A 23,256-nucleotide genomic window follows, 5' to 3' on the forward strand; every position below is an offset into this window, starting at 1 on the left:
GCATGCTGGCATTAAAAATGTTTCATTTGACTGATTTAATTGTTTGTTTGTTTGTTTTCTTCCAGACTGAGTGGCTGTAACCTCTCAGAGAGAAGCTGTGGTACTCTGTCCTCAGTTCTCAACTCCCAGTCCTCTAGTCTGAAAGAGCTGGACCTGAGTAACAATGACCTGCGGGATTCAGGGGTGAAGCTTCTGTCTGCTGCACTGCAGAGTCCACATTGTACACTGGAAACTCTCAGGTCAGGATCCAAACATATCATTAAATGATATTATTGTACAAACAACCAAGCTTTATAGAATTGGCAGGTGAACTTTTCTTTATCTTTGGATTGCTTAGGAGATTCTTAATTACTGTCTGAAGATTTTTTTACAGTCACATATTTTGTTTTAATGGTCAAACAGAATTATTGTTCAGTTCAATGAGCAGGTAGCTGTGAGATTCATAATAATGAGGTATATTTGTATTAAAGATGACTAAACTTGAACAGTAGCTGTGAGTTACTTTGTTTACTCATGTGTGCTGATGTTGTGAGTAATTTAAAGCTGAAGTAAACTTGTAATGAGTTTAATAGAGTTTCTGAAGTAAGTGTACTTGGAGACATTTATGTGTTTACTAAAGTCCAGGAGCAGGAGGCTGTGTGTAGCATAGAGGAACCCAGACCTCAGCTTTGTCTCCTGGTTTCTGTTGCTGCTGTTACAGTTTCCCCTCATCGTTCCTTCAACAGTCTCCTCACTGTAACAAATCAAAGTGTTACTGTATAGATTCACGTCTGAATGTTGCCATGTGCTATTAAAACTGAAAGCGATGTTTCATACACCCACGTGGTTCAGTCACACAGTAACTGATGGTAAATAATGTTTGTGTTGAGCACATCGTACAGGTCAGCTGCTCCACACAGATCTCAGGTTTACATGCTGGAACAGTTTGTGATCATGAAGGATAAACCTCACTTCCTCTTTGTTTCATACAGATGTGACATGAACAATAACACATTCATGAAATCCTTTTAGGAACACAAACACTATTGTAGCTGGAGAATATATTTGAATGTAGGATAATGTAGGGGATCAGAAACAACAGTAATAACTAACCACCACCTCACCATTTGGGTTGGTAGCTGCATGTTGATTGATGAAGTCATTTTCTTCTTCCTCCATTTCTACCTTATTAACATCAGATTAAAAGCTGCACAGAGACAGGCCCTGGACATGTTTAGCCTAGCTTAGTACAAGGACTGGACATGGGGGAAACGGCTCTCATCACTGGATCAAAACATGAAAACAAATCTGAAGTAAAGTTTTGTTGAAGTGAACTGTGGTGGTGCCCAATGTTCCCAATAAGCTGCGCTCGTGCAACTGCGCGCTGCTGGCACGTCTCTGCACACAGAAAATCTGTGTTGCACACAAAAAAATCAAATCTCAATTGAAATAAAAATTAAATCTTCAACAATTCTGTTTTGCAGTGTTAGTCAGTGACTGGCTGCTCCTATATGGGATTAGAACGATGCCACCTTATCCCGTAGTCCAGCCAATCACGCGATTCACATTCGTATATACGCAGCTAATCAACGTCGCTGACAGGCTATGACAGCGTCCTTATGTGCCGACACCGGTGTTATAGCGAGCAAAGTGGCTGATGATGAGGTGAAGCCACGTTAATGACAACGTGTACAACCACTGGAGATGTGAGCAGGACAGACGGAGCAACTGAGGGAAAAAGTGTGGACTTTATACCAGTTTTTAAATTGTGTTGATCGGCCACGTAAAACCAGAGTTATGATAAAATATCTGCAATGTTTGGTTTTCTTCCTGAATAGTATTGTTGTTTATAACAACGATAGTATTCAGTATTTATTGCAACAAACTTTGTTGTTTGCAAAACTCAGTAACTTTTTTGAAGAAGTAACTATATAATTAATTGCCCAACATTGGTCATTATATCCTGTATGTTGCAGACAGAGTTACAGACTCTCTCCCAGACCACAGACTCATAATACAAGTCAGAGCTTTATAAAAATAGAAAAAATAAAGTTGTGTTTTCAAAATTGGAGTTCAAGTTATTTTTACTTCCAATAGTGTTAGCATGCTACAGGTCATGAACAAGGTTGTTTTTAATTTTCATTGTAAGTGGGCTAAAGCAGTTAATTAAAAGTAGTCTGACATAAATGTAAATGCTGTAATTTGATTACTTTAATAAACATGTAACTTGGATGGATAAGATGCTGGTGTGACCACAGTGCACACGTCTGCTGTTGCTCACAGAGGTCCAAGGGACGCTCAGGGAGTTTGTGTGTTCGCTCAGACACATGAAACATTAGCGGTGACTGGCAGGGAAAAGGGGATTGATAAGACTTACTGTAAATATAATTATGTATGTATTGAAAAAGGAACAACTAAAATGTTCCAGCTGAAAAAATGAAATCAGTTTCAGTTTATGAGCTCTGTTTGTTTTCTTTACAATTCCAACCTTTTATTTTGAAATGAGCTGCTCATTCCTGTTTAGAGTTGATGAGCTGATGTGGGTGAGAGGACTCAGGCAGCCTGACAGAGTTGATGTCCAGGTCTTCCCTGCTTGTCCTGATACATAAACATGAGTATCCTTGCAGGTCAGATCTCATCAGTCACACCTGGTAGTGCAGCTCTCCTCTAGATTGTAGTGCTTGTAAAACTAGGATGATTTTAGGAGCCTGGACCGCAGATCTAAGGGAAGATATGACTTGGAAAGACTAAACCAACGTATTAGAGGTGTTCGCACTAACATAGATAAATACTCAGATTTACACCTTTAGTGTCTCACAAAGGGTTGAAAAGTGAATGTGCACAGAGAGCACTGTAGATGTGATCCAGCTCAGTGTTCATGGAAATAATCCAGAGAGCAGGATTCCTTGATGAATGTCACATTTTCTTAAAGTTATAATCCACAGGGAAGACTGTGAAACTGTCGATCTGATATCTAGTCAGCCAATCAGGTGTTTACATGCCCTTCACTGATCTCCAGCCCCACCTTATTATCAGTTTCTCTCTTTTACATCTGAATAATCTTCACTTCACATTTCAGTCAGTTCAGATTTCATTAGCACGTTCACTTTAGCATAATCCATTTTAATCCAAACACCTTTCTCTTTAAACTCTGTTTGTCAGTCACAGTATATCCAGTACAATCCTCTTTTTCACTGCGTCACACACATTCAGAGATCAGAGTGTCCTGTGTGTGCTCTCATTCACTCACACTCACTCTCATATGGCTGAAGTCTGTTTGTACACAGGCTGTCAGCTGGCCTGAGTTAGGCCTGTCTCTAAAATCATTATTTTATTACTTTTATTCTGATTCATCAAAGCCAAACTCAAACATATTTATATTTACTGATTATGTTCTCATCAATAATTAACAGTCAGTACATTCAGATATGAATCATAATTCAGTGTTTAACATATTATCACAGATGGACTGCACAGGAGATCTCCTTTATGAAGAAACTGTGAAAGTTTGTCCAACAGTGGGAAACATTTCAGAGAACATCTCAGAGAATATCTGTGAAGCAGAAACTAAACATAATAATAGAAGAAAAGCCAAATAATGATCCAAATCCTGCTCTGAGACTATCAGACAGTAAAGGCTTCCAAAGACTGCTCACCTCTCAGACTTACTTAAAGATGCTGGTGCTGTCCACAGATCAGCTGACCTGCTGGGTCTCCATGATCAGCTTTGTTTCTTGGAGATAAAGGCTGAAGCCTTTAGAGCTTCAGTTCTCCAGAGCAGCAGGATGTCTGAGGTCCGCAGAAACACAAAAACACAGCAGCTAAAAATAGTTGTTCAAAGAAAACGAGGTGGGAGCTGCTGATTCCTGAGCTTTGATACTGGATTAGCTTCAGTAGTTATTCCAATCACTGCTGTAGGAGCTACATTTAGTCACAGCTGACTGTCTTCTTTGAACAATCACAATGACTACTGTTGTAAAAAACAAGCACACAAAGAACCAATGAGAGTGTAGAACATGATAAAGAGCTCCTGTGATGGTGGCAAAGAAATGAGCAGCAGACGGCCGTCTACATGTTGTAGTGGTTTACAGTCACCAGGGGGCGCCGTCACGGCCACGCAGTCAGTGGGCTGCTCTGCTTGTGCTGTTGTTGGTGAAGCTGAAGTGAAAGCGAATGTTAAAACAATGAAAAGTGTCCACTGCAGCCTCCATCTGAGCTTGTCATGTTCTTCTTCTTTGATCCTTCGTGTTTGTGCTGAACACTGCTGTCGCTCTCTTCCCTGTTCCCGCCCACTTTCTAACCAATCAGCATTGGAGCGTGCACAGCGTCGTCCACACTGAGCTTTGTTGTGAGCGCATGGACTCGTCTGCAGAACATTTGTATGGGCTCAAAATGTGGTCATAAAGATTTTGTACTTGTAAATCAGGATTTGTATGTGTAAAAAGAATTTGTGTGTGTGTAAAAAAGATTTGTGTGTGTGTGTAAAAAAAAGATTTGTGTGTGGACTTAGCCAAAAAAAACCCCTGCAAGTTACAAGTACGAATTTTGACCCTATTTTTCTTCCTTTCATCTGATTGGTCAATGTCATGTCAATCACAAATGTAACTATCCAATCAGAGAACAGATGGGTTTGGCTGTCGGAGGGGCACTTTTTTGACCTGACGTTCCCGTCACAAGTGTCTTCTAAGTGAAGCTACCAGGTTCAGGTCCAGCTCTGTTTATCTGGAGCTGCAGTAAATGATCCGTCCTCACAAAGCAACACAGACACCAGATATGCAAACACAGCATCATACAACACAACCAAGAGATCCAAAGAATTATCTCTGCATTTCTGTGGCTGATGCTGCTGGAACGAAGCTGTTTGAAACCTTGTTGTTCTGCACTTTGGGACCTGAAGAGGAACCTGAACCTCTGTGCAGAGGGTTCAACTCTGAGGATTCCTGTTCAGTTTTGTTATTTCACACGGCAAAACTTGACAACTTTATGATAAATGTACGACTTCAATGTGAAAAATTCATTTTTTTCTCTTGTTTGTTTGAAGCTGCTTCCTGTTGGCTTCAGCTGTTTGGAGTTTCCATTTTCTAAACTTCTACATTCTGAACCTTCTTCAGCTCTGAACAGATGATGAAACACTGAATGATTTCAAGCTCACACTTTGTCTAATAAACTTACATCTTTCATTTTTTATTCAGATTGAAGGACTGTGGTGTGTCAGAGATCAGCTGTGATTATCTGGCAGCAGCGCTGAAGTCCAACCCCTCGTATCCCAGAGTGCTGGACCTGAGTGGAACCTACAACAACCTGCAGGATTCAGGAGTGAAGCAGCTGTGTGTTCTTCTGGAGAATCCACGATGTCGATTTGAAACTCTGAGGTCAGTCAAATGTTTTACTAGTGCTGAGATGAATATGATGTGAAAGTTGTGCTGACACTGTGGATCAGTAGGCCCACACACCTCTATACAGGAAGTCTTGTTCTACTCTTTGTAGAACTTCTGATCCCTGATCCTCTGAGTCTGACTCAGTAAATAATGCAGAGTTCTGAGCTGATGTGGGTGAGAGGACTCAGGCAGCCTGACAGAGTTGATGTCCAGGTCTTCCCTGCTTGTCCTGATATACATAAACATGAGTATCCTTGCAGGTCAGATCTCATCAGTCACACCTGGTAGTGCAGCTCTCCTCTAGATTGTAGTGCTTGTAAAACTAGGATGATTTTAGGAGCCTGGACCGCAGATCTAAGGGAAGATATGACTTGGAAAGACTAAACCAACGTATTAGAGGTGTTCGCACTAACATAGATAAATACTCAGATTTACACCTTTAGTGTCTCACAAAGGGTTGAAAAGTGAATGTGCACAGAGAGGTTGGTGGTGAGACGGGCACTTCCAGCACTGTAGATGTGTTCAGCTCAGTGTTCATGGCTGTTTGTACACAGGCTGTCAGCTGGCCTGAGTTAGGCCTGTCTCTAAAATCATTATTTTATTACTTTTATTCTGATTCATCAAAGCCAAACTCAAACATATTTATATTTACTGATTATGTTCTCATCAGTAATTAACAGTCAGTACATTCAGATATGAATCATAATTCAGTGTTTAACATATTATCACAGATGGACTGCACAGGAGATCTCCTTTATGAAGAAACTGTGAAAGTTTGTCCAACAGTGGGAAACATTTCAGAGAACATCTCAGAGAATATCTGTGAAGCAGAAACTAAACATAATAATAGAAGAAAAGCCAAATAATGATCCAAATCCTGCTCTGAGACTATCAGACAGTAAAGGCTTCCAAAGACTGCTCACCTCTCAGACTTATTTAAAGATGCTGGTGCTGTCCACAGATCAGCTGACCTGCTGGGTCTCCATGATCAGCTTTGTTTCTTGGAGATAAAGGCTGAAGCCTTTAGAGCTTCAGTTCTCCAGAGCAGCAGGATGTCTGAGGTCCGCAGAAACACAAAAACACAGCAGCTAAAAATAGTTGTTCAAAGAAAACGAGGTGGGAGCTGCTGATTCCTGAGCTTTGATACTGGATTAGCTTCAGTAGTTATTCCAATCACTGCTGTAGGAGCTACATTTAGTCACAGCTGACTGTCTTCTTTGAACAATCACAATGACTACTGTTGTAAAAAACAAGCACACAAAGAACCAATGAGAGTGTAGAACATGATAAAGAGCTCCTGTGATGGTGGCAAAGAAATGAGCAGCAGACGGCCGTCTACATGTTGTAGTGGTTTACAGTCACCAGGGGGCGCCGTCACGGCCACGCAGTCAGTGGGCTGCTCTGCTTGTGCTGTTGTTGGTGAAGCTGAAGTGAAAGCGAATGTTAAAACAATGAAAAGTGTCCACTGCAGCCTCCAACTGAGCTTGTCATGTTCTTCTTCTTTGATCCTTCGTGTTTGTGCTGAACACTGCTGTCGCTCTCTTCCCTGTTCCCGCCCACTTTCTAACCAATCAGCATTGGAGCGTGCACAGCGTCGTCCACACTGAGCTTTGTTGTGAGCGCATGGACTCGTCTGCAGAACATTTGTATGGGCTCAAAATGTGGTCATAAATATTTTGTACTTGTAAATCAGGATTTGTATGTGTAAAAAGAATTTGTGTGTGTGTAAAAAAGATTTGTGTGTGTGTGTAAAAAACTTTGTATGTGTAAAAAAGATTTGTGTGTGTGTAAAAAAGATTTGTGTGTGCGTGAAAAAAACTTTGTATGTGTAAAAAAGATTTGTGTGTGTGTAAAAAAGATTTGTGTGTGGACTTAGCCAAAAAAAAACCCTGCAAGTTACAAGTACGAATTTTGACCCTATTTTTCTTCCTTTCATCTGATTGGTCAATGTCATGTCAATCACAAATGTAACTATCCAATCAGAGAACAGATGGGTTTGGCTGTCGGAGGGGCACTTTTTTGACCTGACGTTCCCGTCACAAGTGTCTTCTAAGTGAAGCTACCAGGTTCAGGTCCAGCTCTGTTTATCTGGAGCTGCAGTAAATGATCCGTCCTCACAAAGCAACACAGACACCAGATATGCAAACACAGCATCATACAACACAACCAAGAGATCCAAAGAATTATCTCTGCATTTCTGTGGCTGATGGAACGAAGCTGTTTGAAACCTTGTTGTTCTGCACTTTGGGACCTGAAGAGGAACCTGAACCTCTGTGCAGAGGGTTCAACTCTGAGGATTCCTGTTCAGTTTTTTTTTATTTCACACGGCAAAACTTGACAACTTTATGATAAATGTACGACTTCAATGTGAAAAATTCATTTTTTTCTCTTGTTTGTTTGAAGCTGCTTCCTGTTGGCTTCAGCTGTTTGGAGTTTCCATTTTCTAAACTTCTACATTCTGAACCTTCTTCAGCTCTGAACAGATGATGAAACACTGAATGATTTCAAGCTCACACTTTGTCTAATAAACTTACATCTTTCATTTTTTATTCAGATTGAAGGACTGTGGTGTGTCAGAGATCAGCTGTGATTATCTGGCAGCAGCGCTGAAGTCCAACCCCTCGTATCCCAGAGTGCTGGACCTGAGTGGAACCTACAACAACCTGCAGGATTCAGGAGTGAAGCAGCTGTGTGTTCTTCTGGAGAATCCACGATGTCGATTTGAAACTCTGAGGTCAGTCACATGTTTTAGTTGTGCTGAGATGAATATGATGTGAAAGTTGTGCTGACACTGTGGATCAGTAGGCCCACACACCTCTATACAGGAAGTCTTGTTCTACTCTTTGTAGAACTTCTGATCCCTGATCCTCTGAGTCTGACTCAGTAGATAATGCAGAGTTCTGAGCTGATGTAGGTGAGAGGACTCAGGCAGCCTGACAGAGTTGATGTCCAGGTCTTCCCTGCTTGTCCTGATACACATAAACATGAGTATCCTTGCAGGTCAGATCTCATCAGTCACACCTGTTAGTGCAGCTCTCCTCTAGATTGTAGTGCTTGTTAAACTAGGATGATTTTAGGAGCCTGGACCGCAGAGCTAAGGGAAGACATGACTTGGAAAGACTAAACCAACCTATTAGAGGTGTTCGGACTAACATAGATAAATACTCAGATTTACACCTTTAGTGTCTCACAAAGGGTTGAAAAGTGAATGTGCACAGGGAGGTTGGTGGTGAGACGGGCACTTCCAGCACTGTAGATGTGTTCCAGCTCAGTGTTCATGGAAATAATCCAGAGAGCAGGATTCCTTGATGAATGTTACATCTTCTTAAAGTTATAATCCACAGGGAAAACTGTGAAACTGTCGATCTGATATCTACTCAACCAATCAGGTGTTTACATGCCCTTCACTGATCTCCAGCCCCACCTTATTATCAGTTTCTCTCTCTTTTACATCTGAATTATCTTCACTTCACATTTCAGTCAGTTCAGATTTCATTAGCACGTTCACTTTAGCATAATCCATTTTAATCCAAACACCTTTCTCTTTAAACTCTGTTTGTCAGTCACAGTATATCCAGTACAATCCTCTTTTTCACTGCGTCACACACATTCAGAGATCAGAGTGTCCTGTGTGTGCTCTCATTCACTCACACTCACTCTCATATGGCTGAAGTCTGTTTGTACACAGGCTAATCTGGGACTCTCCACCATTTGACCCTAGAAATAAAGAAGCTTCTTGGATGAGAGGTGAAAGGTGAAACGTCTTCAAAAAACTTAAAGAAGTCCAGATGCCTTTTTTTCTAAGCTCTTTAGATAACTGCGAACCTTCACAAACGCCTCATCAGTGGGACTCTCAGAGCTACCAGCCCTTTGCTACAATCACAAAGCTCTTCATTGAAATCAATGATATCAAAGCTGGAATCAAGCTATAGCCATATACACTGGTAAAGACTTCTTATCTCGAAATAATATACTGAAGTGGCAATGCAGAAATTGAAAATAGGCGGACGTGCTACCTATGCTATTAGTAGAATGGACATTGGCCTGCTGGCTAAGGAAGGCCCTGTCTCACATAGAGGTGAGAGAGGCCCCCCTCGAAGCCCCCTCTTTTATCGGGGCTTACTTAGGGTCATATCGGGGACCACACAGTTGGAAGTCTTTTTTTTTTTTTTCTTTGACCAAATAAAGCTTATTTCTGTAGCTGTTGTTTTATACAGCTTTAATGTTAATATTAATGTTTGCTTATGTATGTTTAGGGAGTGGTCTGATGGTACATGTCGTTGTTACATTAATAATATTCAAATAGTAAGGGTATGCTTAAAGATAAGGTAAAAATCATATCATATAATGTAAATGGCCTGTCGAATCCAATTAAACGTAATAAAATTTTAACTAAAATGAAGAAAGAACAAGTACAAATAGTGTATCTACAGGAAACCCATCTAGACTGTAAGGAGCATGAAAAACTGAAAAGAATGGGTTATACAACAGTTTCTCCTCTTCCTATAAAACTGGACGAAGGAGAGGAGTGGCTATCCTGTTATCAAGCAAATTACTCTTTGAAAAAATATCCGAGATAAGTGATAAAGAGGGACGTTATATTTTGGTAAGGGGAAACATTGAGGGGAACCCAGTCACGTTGTTAAATATATATGCACCCCCTGGAAGCGATATTTATTTCTTTAAGAAAATTATAGATGTGATGGTAACAGAGACAGTAGGTTTCCTAATTTGCGGAGGAGATTTAAATATACATCTACAACCAAAGCTAGATATTTCCAATAGAAAAGCACAGAATACTAAAACATTAATTAAGAATATAAATACATTGATGAAGGAGGTGGGACTAATTGATATATGGAGAGACTTGCATCCCTACCAAAGGGATTATACTTATTTTTCCTCACCGCACTCGTTATACACAAGAATAGATTATTTCATAACTTTTGGGAAAAATAAAGATAAAATAAACACTTGTGCAATTGGAGCAATAGAGTTAAGCGATCATGCACCAGTATACCTGTCTGTTGATTTAAACGTGCAACCAAAACTCAATAATTGGAAATTAAATTCAAGCTTACTGAATGATCCTCACTTTAAAGGACAAATTAAGAAAGAGATTCACTTCTATATGGAAACTAATGACAATGGTGAGGTGTCTCCTCCTATACTGTGGGATGCCTTAAAAGCTGTCCTGAGAGGGAAAATTATAGCAATATCCTCTTATAAGAAAAAGATGAGAAATAAGAAATTAGAAGAGCTACAAAATAAGAATTAGAGAAAAGGCATGAAAGAAAAACATCTCAGGATATATTGGAGGAAATTAGGAAAGCAAGAAATGAAATAAATGATTTGACCACATATGAAATTTAAAAAAAATTAATGTTTCTTAAACAAAGGTATTATGAGGGAGGATCAAAAGCAATGAATGTATTAGCCTGGAAACTAAAAAAGAAAATAGCAGATAATACAGTTCACAAAATTAAACATCCAGTGACAAAACTAATAAAAAAATAAACCAATAGAAGTTCAGAGTGCATTTGAAACATTTTATAAGACTCTGTATGCTAATAACACAGAGAGTAGTATAGTTGAAATTAACAGTTTTTTAGATTCTCTTGATTTACCAGTACTGAATGAAGAACAGAATAAAACTTTGATTGAAGATATAACAGAAAAGGAACTAAGAATAGCAATAAGTAAAGTTAAAATAAATAAATCTCCAGGATCAGATGGATATACGGCAGAATGGTACAAGGAGCTAAAAGAAGAATTAATACCAGTGATGCTTCTAACAATGAATTGGATCCTAAAGAAGGCTCAAGTACCTTCTAGCTGGAAAGAAGCAATTATCTCTGCCATCCCAAAAGAAAACAAGGATAAATTAGAATGTGCGTCATATAGACCAATATGTGTTCTTAATACAGATTACAAGCTGTTTACATCTATCATGGCTCGACGATTAGAAAAGTTCTTACCTAATCTAATTCATAATGATCAAACAGGTTTTATTCGAGAGCGCCAAATACAAGATAATGTACGACGGACATTACAAATTATTAATCATATTCAAAAGAATAAAATAGAAGCAATGGTAATCAGTATCGATGCAGAAAAATCATTCGATTCAGTTAATTGGAACTTTCTTTACCGAGTCTTGCATACATTTGGCTTTCACGAAAATATAATTAAGACAATACAGGCACTTTATGATAACCCTACGGCAAGGATTAAAATTAATGGCTACCTATCAAATAGTATTAAGCTGCAAAGAGGAACAAGGCAGGGCTGTGCGTGCTCACCATTATTATTTGTGTTATATCTGGAACCATTGGCTCAATATATAAGACAAAATAAAGAAGTAGAAGGTATTAATATCCATGAAAAGGAGCATAAATTAGCCTGCTATGCAGATGATATTTTAATATTTTTGGGTCAACCATCAAACTCTTTACCTAAATTAATGCAATCATTTGAATACTTTGGTCGACTATCTGGATATAGGGTTAATATGAGTAAAACACAATTGCTTAAGTACAACTATATTCCATCAGAAGAAATTAAAAATAAGTATCAATTAGCATGGCAAACAGAGTACTTTAAATATCTAGGAGTCATAATACCTAAGGATCTTGCAGAACTATTAGAACGAAATTATTTACCAATACAGAAAAAAATTAAGGAACATATAGCGAGATGGAATCTAATTCCATATTTAAGTTTATATTCGAGAATAGACTCAATTAAAATTAATATTCTTCCTAAATTATTATATTTACAACATTACCAATAGAAATTAACCAGAAACAGTTTAATGAATGGGATAAATTTTTGCAAGGAAAAAGGCCCCGAATTAGATTTAAAACCCTACAACTTAACAAAGGAAAAGGGGGTGGGGCTTACCTTCTCTTAGGGAATATTATTGGGCAGCACAATTAAGGCCTATGATATGCTGATGTAATCCTTCATATGACGCTCAATGGAAAGTTATTGAGGGGAGTCTGACCTCCATCCCCATATAAGCTATTATAGCAGACAGAAGCTTGCAAAATTTAATAAAAACTATTGAAAATCCATGGATCAAGTTGACTTTTAAAATTTGGGAAACAGTAATAAAAGAATATAAACTAGAAGAGGATATAGCAGTTCTTAAGTGGTGTGCATATGACACACATTTTGCTCCAAATAAATTGGACACCAGATTCAAAGATTGGACATATAAAGGATTAACAGCTTTATGTATGGTAATGGAGGAAGGCAGACTAATTAGTTTTTGCTTTTGCATTAGATTTTGACTTTGTTAACTACTAGAAGACTAGAGGAAAAATTAGTTACATTAATGGAAACAAAAACACACTCCCTATATTTATTTATTTATTTTTCTTTCCTTTTTCTTTTTCCTTATGTATTTTTTATTTATGTTGTTTGTTGTTTCCTGTTTTGCTTCTTTTTCTTTTCTTCTTCTTCTTTCATTCTTATTGTATGGATATTTTAGTTGTTTAAATATAGAAAAAAAGAAAAAAATATATGTACTGAAAGATAGCTGAAGTTGATGGTATTGTATAGTGATTCTAAAATGTTAATAAAAAAAAAGAAGCTGGAATCCAATGAGTCCAAGTCTTCTGCTGATTCAGCATCACATTCATCTTTGCTCCTTGTTCTGCATCCCCACCATGGACTTCATTCCTTTCCAAGCCAGCCTTGAGTGTCCTTTATTCAGCTCATCCTCTGCTTTACTTTTACACCTGATTTTAGCTGCTTTTCTTCTCTCCCTCATAACAAGACAGCTTCTTCTGCCTGAGAACATGTTGGAGTGATTTACTAATCCAGGGCTGATTTTTGGGAAAAATACTTCCTGTTTTCAAAGTAATCCCCATTTTTCCCAGAATGAAATGTAAGTAGAAATAAATAGAATAGAATAGAATTAGAATAGAATTCAACTTTATTGTCATTACACATGCACAGGTACAGGGCAACGAAATGCAGTTTGCATCCATCCAGAAGTGCTTTAGTGATATAGGTATATTACAATATATATTAGCAATAGTATAGATATGTAAGTATATTACAGAAATGGGTCTATTATGGTATGTTATAATGTACACGGTATGAAGTATGTTGTGAATATTCTATAACTAAGTATGTACAGGCTGTAGTGAGTAAAAGCTATGTACAGGCTATGAACAGGATATAAATATGAAAAACTATACAGAATATGAAATAAATAACTTTACAGAAATTTGAGATATACAGCTATAAAGTGATCTAAGTGAGAACATGAGCCTTTAAAAAGGCTCTTCTGAGGCTGCTGCCAGTGGTCAAAGCCTCCAACAAAGCTCTGTAAGTACATATGTGATCATAGCTTTAGCTTTTAAATGTTTATTCTAGTTAACACAGATCAGGTGGAACAACTCAAATAAAATATCAAAAATATTAAGTGGTCATCTGTACTCAGTTTGTTCAATACTGAATACAATGGAGCACAAATTGTCCACGTTTCTGAAATATTTCTGGGTGTAACTGTCACCAAAGTGCAATTTAGACCTGGCCTGTGGTTGTTATCTAAGTGATAATCATCAATTCTACTAAAACAAATACAAAATAAAGAAATTTGACACATTTTGTTGATATCAAAAGAACACTGAACAATTCAGTGTTGTTTTACTGCTGTTCTCTCTTCACTTCTTCTCCTCTGATTCTCTCCACATGTTGCTCTGCATCAGTGCTCAGTTTCCTGACAAAACAAGATGAAATATTGCTAAATATAATAGTATCTCATTACACTTCAACAGAAGTGTTTTATTTTTGTAATTGTTTATCTGTTATTTTTCAGACTGAGTCACTGTGACCTGTCAGAGAGAAGCTGTGAAGCTCTGGCCTCAGGTCTCAGCTCTCAGACCTCTAATCTGAGACAGCTGGACCTGAGTAACATTAACCTGAAGGATTCAGGCGTGAAGCTTCTGTCTGAAGGACTGAAGAGTCCACACTGTACACTGGAAACTCTCAGGTGAGATCAAGCATTTTTCTTTCATCAACTGACAGAATTAGCAGATTAATAATAAGGCAGTCCTCTAATAAGAGGAGAAGTGGAGGTGTTTTGAAGGGCAACGTACTCTTATGTTAACAAGACAGGAAGTAGTTCCTGGGAACTGCTTCCTTTGTTATTGTCTAAGTAGAAACATGATGGTGAAACAGTGATGAGTTTGCAGAGGTGGATCCACAGCACACAACACAACAATGCTGTTGGGTGCTGAAAGCAGACTTCTCACAGATTCTGAGGCTGCAGGTTTCATCACTGTCCAACCAAAATTCACTGAACCAGCAGTGAATGAACGTCCAAAACGACGCTTCATGTTTAAAAAACAGATGATCAGGGGGATTTGTGTTTACATCTTTTTTGTGTGATCAGTTCACCTGCTGTTTCAGCTGTTTGGTGGTTGTTGAGATGGTTTTGTGAACTTTTAGCTGAGATTCTGACGTTTCTGTAGATACCACACATGTCTAATTACTTTGTATAGCATGAATGGCCATAACGAGGTTTTTAACAGTAAGAAAAGTTGTAAAACTTCAGAAAATATAGTTAAAAGTCCAAAACCTTCTACGTCTGGTGGCTTGTGGTAAGGAGCAGATCAAACGAGTAAAGAATTACGTTATAATTATAAATGGCTTCAACAGCACATTCAGGTCTGTGAGACTCATTCAGACACTGAGCCGTGGCTCTGTGCTACATGCACATATTTCTGCATCTCTGCCATTCAGACACACTTTATATATAGTTTATTTTATGTAGGATTCAATACTGAACTGTACATTTAGTCTTTTTAAAGGCAGCAAGTTTTATTCAGTGTTTTCATAAAAGCCTTATTTTTATCCATTTACTGCTATTAGGAAGAACACGTGAGGTTTAAGACCTGGACCAGTTTGAAACCTTTTGTCCTCCACAGTGGAAAATGGGTGGAAATAAAAATGGGTCTCACTTTAGCCAGCTCCTAATTTTATCAGTTCTGCACTCAGCGTCTCCTGTATATCTCCTGTATAAATGTTGCACTCAGCTTTGTGCTCTCCAATATCACTGAAATGCAGCCAGATGCTGCTCATTTTGCCTTTTCACTCTTTCCTGACACGCTTGCATTTCAGTACAGCTCCCATTTCTCTGTGTACTGGTCTCTACCACTACCCTTGCTGTCTATGGGACATTTCCGTCCTCTTTCACATAATGGTATGATCCCAGTCTGTCTCTTAACGTGTTTGGCCACATGGTTTGCTCATCAGAATAACATCTCAGCCGTGCTCACATTGATTATCAGCAAGCCTGAAAATTCATCAATATTTGACATGGATGGATGGATTTGGCCCACGGGCCATATGTTTGACACCCCTGGTTTACACAGTTTGGTATTCAATGTACAAGTGAGTTAGCTCTCAGCTAACTAGCAGACAAGCTAACTGCTGGGACTGCGTCTTTCTAACAAGAGCGTCAGACACTCAGACTGGTTTCCTTTGTGGATGATGATGTGTTCTCACACTGATCCTTCATGCTGATGCTGCCATCCACCCACTGCTCCTGGATTCATCATCATCATCTCCATCAGCCCTCACAATACTCCACCTTCATCAGCTTCATGTTCAGCAGCCTGGATGGACAGTAATTCTTTCCATGGGTTATGGTGGGACATTGAGAGCTGAAGTCAAACAGCAGTGAGAATGAAAGACTGATTCATTTCTATTTAGTCTTGTGATGTGCAGCTTTGTTCAGAGCATTAAGGCCCAGCAAAGATCACTGAGGTCATAGAGTCCTGATGAAACCTGTGTGCTTATAGAAACTGAGACCAGATGAACCAGAATAGAAGGACATTAAAATGAAGTGTCAGCTACACAAAGGCAGTTGTTGCTGTGAGTTATTTAAATGGAGGATGGAGTCAGACTTTAAGCTGCTGGACTCAGTCACTATATCCTGTTGTCCTCATAGAACCTGGACACACAGACTCACCTGTGACACAGTGACACACAGTGTGGGCTACACACACATTAGAAAGTGGATCAGTCACACTTGTGCAATCATTTGTTGTGCTGGGAAACCATGAACACTTTGAATCACATTAATGGCTTTGTTACAGCAACATGCAATCATGAGTTCAAAAGTAGTGCATTGTGTACTTATTTTAATAGTACTGCAGTATGAGAAGTGCAACATTCAGTGTGCAGAAACAGATCAGGTGCTTTCTAACAGCAGTGTTCCCTTTAACACAGCAGCAGTTCAAATATTTCTGTCAGTCTGAGCTGAAACATGAATCTAATCAAATATCAAATCAAAGTTCTTTGCCTCTGCCAGGACGTTAACATTTGATCTAGTTTTTTACAAAGTTCCCTCAGCGTCCAGAGCCACCAACATACCTTTGATCAACAGCAAGTGAACATTTATAAATGTGTGTTTGCAGAACAGGAAGCAGCAGAACTATTGTTCTGTTATCAGGCAGCAGCACAAACGCTCATCAGCTCATTTACTGTGCAGGACTTTGAGTGTGTGAAGTGTGTGTTTGTGCTGGATTTCCTTTGGAGAATCTCAGTCAGAAACCAGACAAAGAAAAACTCTTTCAACAGTCCAGGTTGAGTTGACAACATGAACTGCATTTATCTTCCTCTGACTTGACATGTTCTTCCTCCTCTGCACCGAGCCAGCTGCTAGGACTCACAAGCTCATTGACATTTTCTGATGATAAAGAAACTCTCTTCTTCTGCACAATATGAGCAGCAACAGAGAAGAAGCTTTCACAGGTACAGATGTTGCAGCTGTGGCCAAGTACATGTGCTGCATGTTGGAGCAGCACTCTGATGGACAGGCCTCTGTACTGATGGTGGGCTCTGCTCTGTATCCACCACACTGTTCTCAGCTGAGTCTTCCTCCTGTTCACACTCTGATGAAGCACCAACAGGGCCAACTTCTTCTCTGGTGGCTCGGATGTTGTTGCTTCCACAGGTTTCCCTCCAACAACCCTCTGTTCCTGCAGTGAGTTCAGTAAGATCTGGGTAAACACTTGAGCTCCTTGAATCTGGCTCCAGCAGCAGTTTTCACATATACAATGTTGGCATTTTGCTTGCGTGTCTCCAGGTCTGTTCTGAATGTAGACTTGAATTTGACCACGTAGGCGGGGTCATCATCTGAGCTCTCCATCACCTGAGAGAGATGACAAAACACAGAATCACAGAGCATGAAACCAACGTTTCTCCTCCCAGAAGTTCAGTCACAGACCTGCAACAGAAACAAGAGTCAAAGATTCAAATGACGCAGAGCTTTCATTTACTTATATCCACAAACATGTCCTCTACATATTCATGCTGTATTTACACACACATACAGAGGCTGTTTGTCTCTCACACACCGACAGGACACTGAGAAATACATCATGTTAAATATACCTGCAGGCTTCCAGCTGTGCGCTTTGTCCCTGTCAGCTGTGATCGCCATGGCAACCTTGGTGTTGTGCGCGATGCAGGGACGTGTTCAAAGGCAGACGTCTGGCAGCAGCATCATATTTGATGCACTATCTGTACTGAGTGTGCTGACTTTATTTCAAATGTCCCACTGCTGTGCAACATGAATCACATGTTCTGCACGTTTCTGTAACTCCCAGGTAACCATGGTTACCCAGCCACGCCCAGTAGTCTCCAGAGAGACCAACAGCTGGTTCATGTTGTAACACCGTGGCTTTCGTAGTCTCTCCTTTTTCTACAGCTCATGTGTTCTTCTTGTGATGCTGTGTCTTGAGGCTCATACATGCCGTCATTTGTTGATCCTAAGAACGTTCCTCAGACCGACTTCTTCAACAACAGATAACTTTAGTTGTATCAACACTGCCTCCTGGAACAGTTTAAAATGAACATGTCAAAGATCTGTACCTGTCTCCATGTTTCTGTCCCCGCCCCTTTCTTTCTGTCCTGGGTCATGTGAGCGCTGCAGTAGTATTAGGCCCACCCTCAATGCTCTCATTGGCTGAGACGCATAATGACGCCCATTTCAAGCCAGCACTGATCAACATCCCTCCTGTGACCCATGGCTTTTATATTCAGAGCCAGTGAGCACTTTCACAATAATCATGATTTTAAAAACTGTGATTAAAATAATTGCTGACGTTAATCAGTTAATGAGTTAACGAGATTATAACAGGTTAAGTTGCCCTAATAATTAGACTTTGGTGACAAACTGATGTGATCTCCATGTTTCCTTTGTTGGACTGTGGGCGAGTGTCAGAACTGAATGTACTGAGTAACATGTAGAGTTTAAACATGTGTCAGTTCCAGTTTTAGAGCTCTAAAGTGCAGCTATCATGTTAGGAATATGTTAGGAATAGACAGGAACACTGAGCACACTGAGGTCAAATCTTTATTTTACCACTCGCTGCATTCTTGATGTTCATGAATTCAGCAGCTTCATGATTGTCTGCAGCATTAATCTCATATTTCCATTAAAGTGTTGAATTTGACTGTTTGATGTTCTTTATGATCTCTGGCACCAGTTCATCTGTAGGCTGAGCTCAGTCCATCCATTTAGTGAAATTATGTTTAAAGGTCTCCTTGTTCTGTGAGCGTGCACAGATCCTGAAGCAGAAAGCCTGGGTTACAGAGAAATGATCATCACTGTGATGATGCTCATCGTCTCTGACTGGGATTTGAGGTTTTGTCAAAGCAGCAAAGAAAGCCTGGCTATGTTGGACTGGGTGTGGAAGCAGCTCCCAGTTTGAGTTCAGGAGACAGACACCCTCTCTACTTTGAAGATCAGCTTCAAACTTTCCTTTTTGATAAAGCTTATAGTTCGAGCTGGATCAGGTGACCCTGAACCATCCCTTAGTTATGCTGCTATAGGCTCAGGCTGTTGGTGGACTTCCCATGATGCTCTGCTTTCTTCTCCCCACTTTTCACTCCTGATGCTTTTATATGTCACTACTGCATGTCCTTAACTTTTGTCTCTCTGTTTTGTTCTTGTCTCTCTGAGCTCATCTCTTCTCTTTCCCCTCACCCTGCAACCAGTCATGGTAGATGCTCCTCCTGGAGCCTGTTTTCACTGGGAGGATCTTTGTGTCAAAGGGAGTTCTTCTTCCCACCATCACCAAGTGCTGCTCACAGTGGAGGCGGTCACCTTACACTGTTAAACAGCTTCAGATGACTGTTGTTGTCTGTTGGGTATTGTCACTTATAAATAAAGTTACATTGAATGGATGTAAATGGATAGATGTTATTGTGACAAAGAGAAAACAACTGTTGACAGATAGATTGTTGTTTTGTGTGTTTGCAGTCTGTCAGGATGTCTGATCACAGAGGAAGGCTGTACTTCTCTGGCCTCAGCTCTGAGCTCCAACCCCTCCCATCTGAGAGAGCTGGACCTGAGCTACAATCATCCAGGTGATTCAGGACTGAAGCTGCTGTCGGCTGGACTGAAGGATCCAGGCTGGAGACTGGACACTCTCAGGTATGGAGAGAAAATCTGATAGAGGAGGAAGAGCTGGAAACATTTCCCGTGTCTTTCACTCACTTCCTGTTTGTTTCCTGCAGATGAGACATGAACAATCACACATGCAGGAATATTTTCAGGGACAGACACACTAGTCTAGCTGGATAGTTCATGGATATTTATGTAGGGGTCTCCAAGGAGTCTGTTTGCAGGAACATTTAGGTCACAGGTGTACCTGATATAGATACCAGTGTACCTAATAAAGTGTCAGCTAACATTTGGAAATGGAAGCTTAAATAATGACAAACTGTACATTCACAGCTGAATTCACAATAAATTTGTTCTGAAGTTCACATTTTTCTGTTATTGTTCTCAAACAACAGAATGAGAATGAAATATTGATTCTAACAGGGCCCATAAACAGCATTAGCTTAGCAGCATTAGCTTATCAGAGTTTCTATCATGGTCACAGAAATCTTTAGCAGAGAAAAGTGGCCTACTTAGCAATAGCTGCTCAAGTTGTATAAAGAAAGGGAAAACAGTATTAGCATTAGCTGCTAATGGCAGCTTACTTAGCATAAACTGTTCACATCTTTATAATGCAAGGGAAAGGAGTCACTCATGGAAGCCTATTTAGCATTAACGTCTCACATCATTATAACACAAGAGAAAAGGGTATTAGCGTTAGCTACTAATGCTTATTCACCTCAAATTAGCTTTAGCTGCTAATGGTAGCCTACTTAGCATTAACTCCTCACTAATATAATGCTAATTCACATCAAATTAGCATTAGCTGCTCATATTGTTATAAGGAAAGAGAAAACGGTATTAGCATTAGCTACTAATAATTATTCAGCCCTAATTAGAATAAGCCTCTAAAAGCAGCCTACTTAGCATTAACTCCTCACATCGTTGTTACCCAACGGAAAAGAGTATTAGTATTAGCTACTATCATTTTTAATAAGTAAGAGAAAACAGTGTTAGCATTATTGAATAATGCTAATTCACACTAAATTAGAATTAGCTATTTACAAGAGCGTACTTAGAATTAGCCGCTCACATTGTTAAAAAGTAAGGGAAAACAATATTAGTATTAGCACATAATGCTAATTCACGTCAAAGTAGCATTAGTTAATAATGGCAGCCTACTTAGCATTAACTGCTCACTAATATAATGCTAATTCACATCAAATTAGAATTAGCTGCTCACATTGTTAAAAGGGAAGGGAAAACAATATTAGCATTAGCTGCTAATAATTATTCACCTAATTAGAGTTAGCCCCTAATGGAAGCCTAGTTAGCATTAACTCCTGACATAGTTATAATGCAGGGGAAAAGGGTTACCATTATCAGATAATGCTAATTTACATCAAATTAACAATAGTTAATAATGGTAGACTTCGTATCATTAGCTGCTGTCGTTCTTACAAAGCAAAGGAAAACAATATGAGCATTAGCTGCTTATGCTTTTTCATCTAAAATTAGCATTAGCCACTAATGGCAGCCTACTTAGCATTAACTCCTCACTAATATAATGCTAATTCACGTCAAATTAGCATTAGCTGCTAGCATCAGCCTACCTAGCACTAGTTGTTCACATTGTTAAAAGGGAAGAGAAAACGATATTAGCATTAGCTACTAATAATTATTCACCCCTAATTAGAATTAGCCGCTAATGGCAGTATACTTAGCATTAACTCCTCACATTGTTATAATGTAAGGGAAAAGAATTAGCATTATCTAATAATGTTGACCTTGGCCCACTGGAAAAGTTCAGAACTAAAGATTTAGGAGTGTTTCTCGATAGCTCTTTCTCATTTGAGAAACAAATGAACTCTGTTATTAAAACCAGCTGTAAGGTTTATATTGTTGATTGATGCTTAGAAATATTTACTCATATATGCTTAGAGTTGTATAATTGATTGCATGATGATAGAGGTTTGATCCTGAGTAGTCTGTAAAGACTTTGTGTGCCTTCCAGAGTGCTCTGGCATGCACACACCACTTGGGGCCATGAGAGAGGTCGTACCCTCTCTTACTGATTTATGGTGTAGGACAGGGGTCTCAAACTCAATTTAGCTGGGGGCCGCTGCAGGCAGAGTCTGGGTGAGGCATGGCCACATTAGGTTTTCTACAAGAAAGGCATGGTTAAAAAATTCCAATCTTCTCAAATCTCTTTATTTTTATTTTTTAACACAAAATATGAAAAATAAATAAACAAATTAAGAATTAATAAGAAAATAAATCAATCTGTAATACATAAATAAAACAATAATAAGATATTTTTAGTCAGTGAACTTGTGTGTTTTTTTCAGTCTTCTATATCTGCTGTATTTAGATTGAAATGTCTGTATTAACAGTTCTATAACCTTCTTCTGAACATGAATGGAACACTGTAGAAAATGAACAGTTCTTCTGAACATGGCTTCTCTTGCCTACTCCTTGCTGCTAGAGACCTGGCAGCGTTTCCTCTCGCATAGCCAAGCCAGATTTGGCCTGAGGGAGGAAGCAGTTGCGACCCTCAGTATGTCTTGAAGATGATCATCCGTAAGTCTGGACCTGTACTTGGACTTATTGAAGTTCAAAGTGGAGAAGAGCTTTTGGCACAAGTATGTGCTACCAAAAAGGCACATGGTCCGCTTGAACATTCGGGAAAGCCGAGGGAAACTAGGGCTCAAGTCTCTCAAAAATTGTCCAAGCTTGTCTGCTTTTCCACTCACCTTCCTGAACTTTGCTTTGAGTTCAGAGTTGCACTGCAGCTCAATGAGCTCCATTTGAAGCACAGAAGGGGCATCTTGCACATCAAAGGAGAAGGGGTCCGCAAAAATGTGAAAGGTGGCTCTGTGTGTCTTGAAGTCAGCAAATCTGTGATCAAATTCCTCCTGTAGCCTCAAAATGACATCAACATACTCGTCAGCACTGAATGGTGTGCCTGCATCCACGAGTGCCTTGCATGCTGGGAAATGGCAAAGGTTTGTCTGAGAGAGCTGAGCTTTCCAGAGCGCCAGTTTTGTGGAGAATGCTCTCACGTTGTCATAGGCAGCACTGACAAGTTGCCCCTGGCCTTGTAACGTCTTGTTCAGTACATTAAGCTCATGTGTCATATCAACAAGAAAAGCTGAGTCCATGAGCCATTTGGGATCAGTTAGCACAGGAACACTAACTCCATCCTTCTCCATGAAGGCTTCACTTCTGCTCTCAACTCAAAAAGTCTCTTTAATACATTTCCCCTGCTGAGCCAACGTACCTCAGTGAAGTCGAGCACATCCCCATATTCTGACTCCATTTCCTCTAAAAAAGCACAGAACCTTCGGTGCTTTAAGCCCCTGGATCTGATTTGGTTGATGCATTTCACAACAATAGACATCACATTGTCAAACTTCAGGCATTTGCTGCAAAGGACCTGCTGATGGATGATGCAGTGCAGAGCAATGGCCTCCTCCACGCCTTCCT

The 23,256-nt window shown here is 39.5% G+C and overlaps 1 protein-coding gene across 8 annotated transcripts in view; it reads left to right on the forward strand.

The window, feature by feature from the left end:
* LOC146634319 (protein NLRC3-like) overlaps window positions 1-23,256 on the forward strand; it is a 580,191-nt gene that overhangs the window by 269,188 nt on the left and 287,747 nt on the right. For 2 of the 8 annotated variants that reach the window (XM_085376637.1, XM_085376632.1), the window contains exons 6-7: window positions 14,191-14,364; window positions 19,648-19,840. In XM_085376637.1, the coding sequence (XP_085232763.1) occupies window positions 14,191-14,364; window positions 19,648-19,840 (367 nt within the window). Of the gene's footprint in view, window positions 1-65; window positions 240-5,171; window positions 5,352-7,911; window positions 8,092-14,190; window positions 14,501-19,647; window positions 19,841-23,256 lie in introns of those variants that run through there. The other 6 variants (XM_085376599.1, XM_085376616.1, XM_085376555.1 and 3 more) reach the window with 5 other exon arrangements.

The sequence above is a fragment of the Diplotaxodon limnothrissa genome, linkage group LG3 (assembly GCF_057381915.1).
Source record: "Diplotaxodon limnothrissa isolate DT_005_m linkage group LG3, D_limnothrissa_male_GT1.1, whole genome shotgun sequence".
NCBI lineage: Eukaryota > Metazoa > Chordata > Actinopteri > Cichliformes > Cichlidae > Diplotaxodon > Diplotaxodon limnothrissa.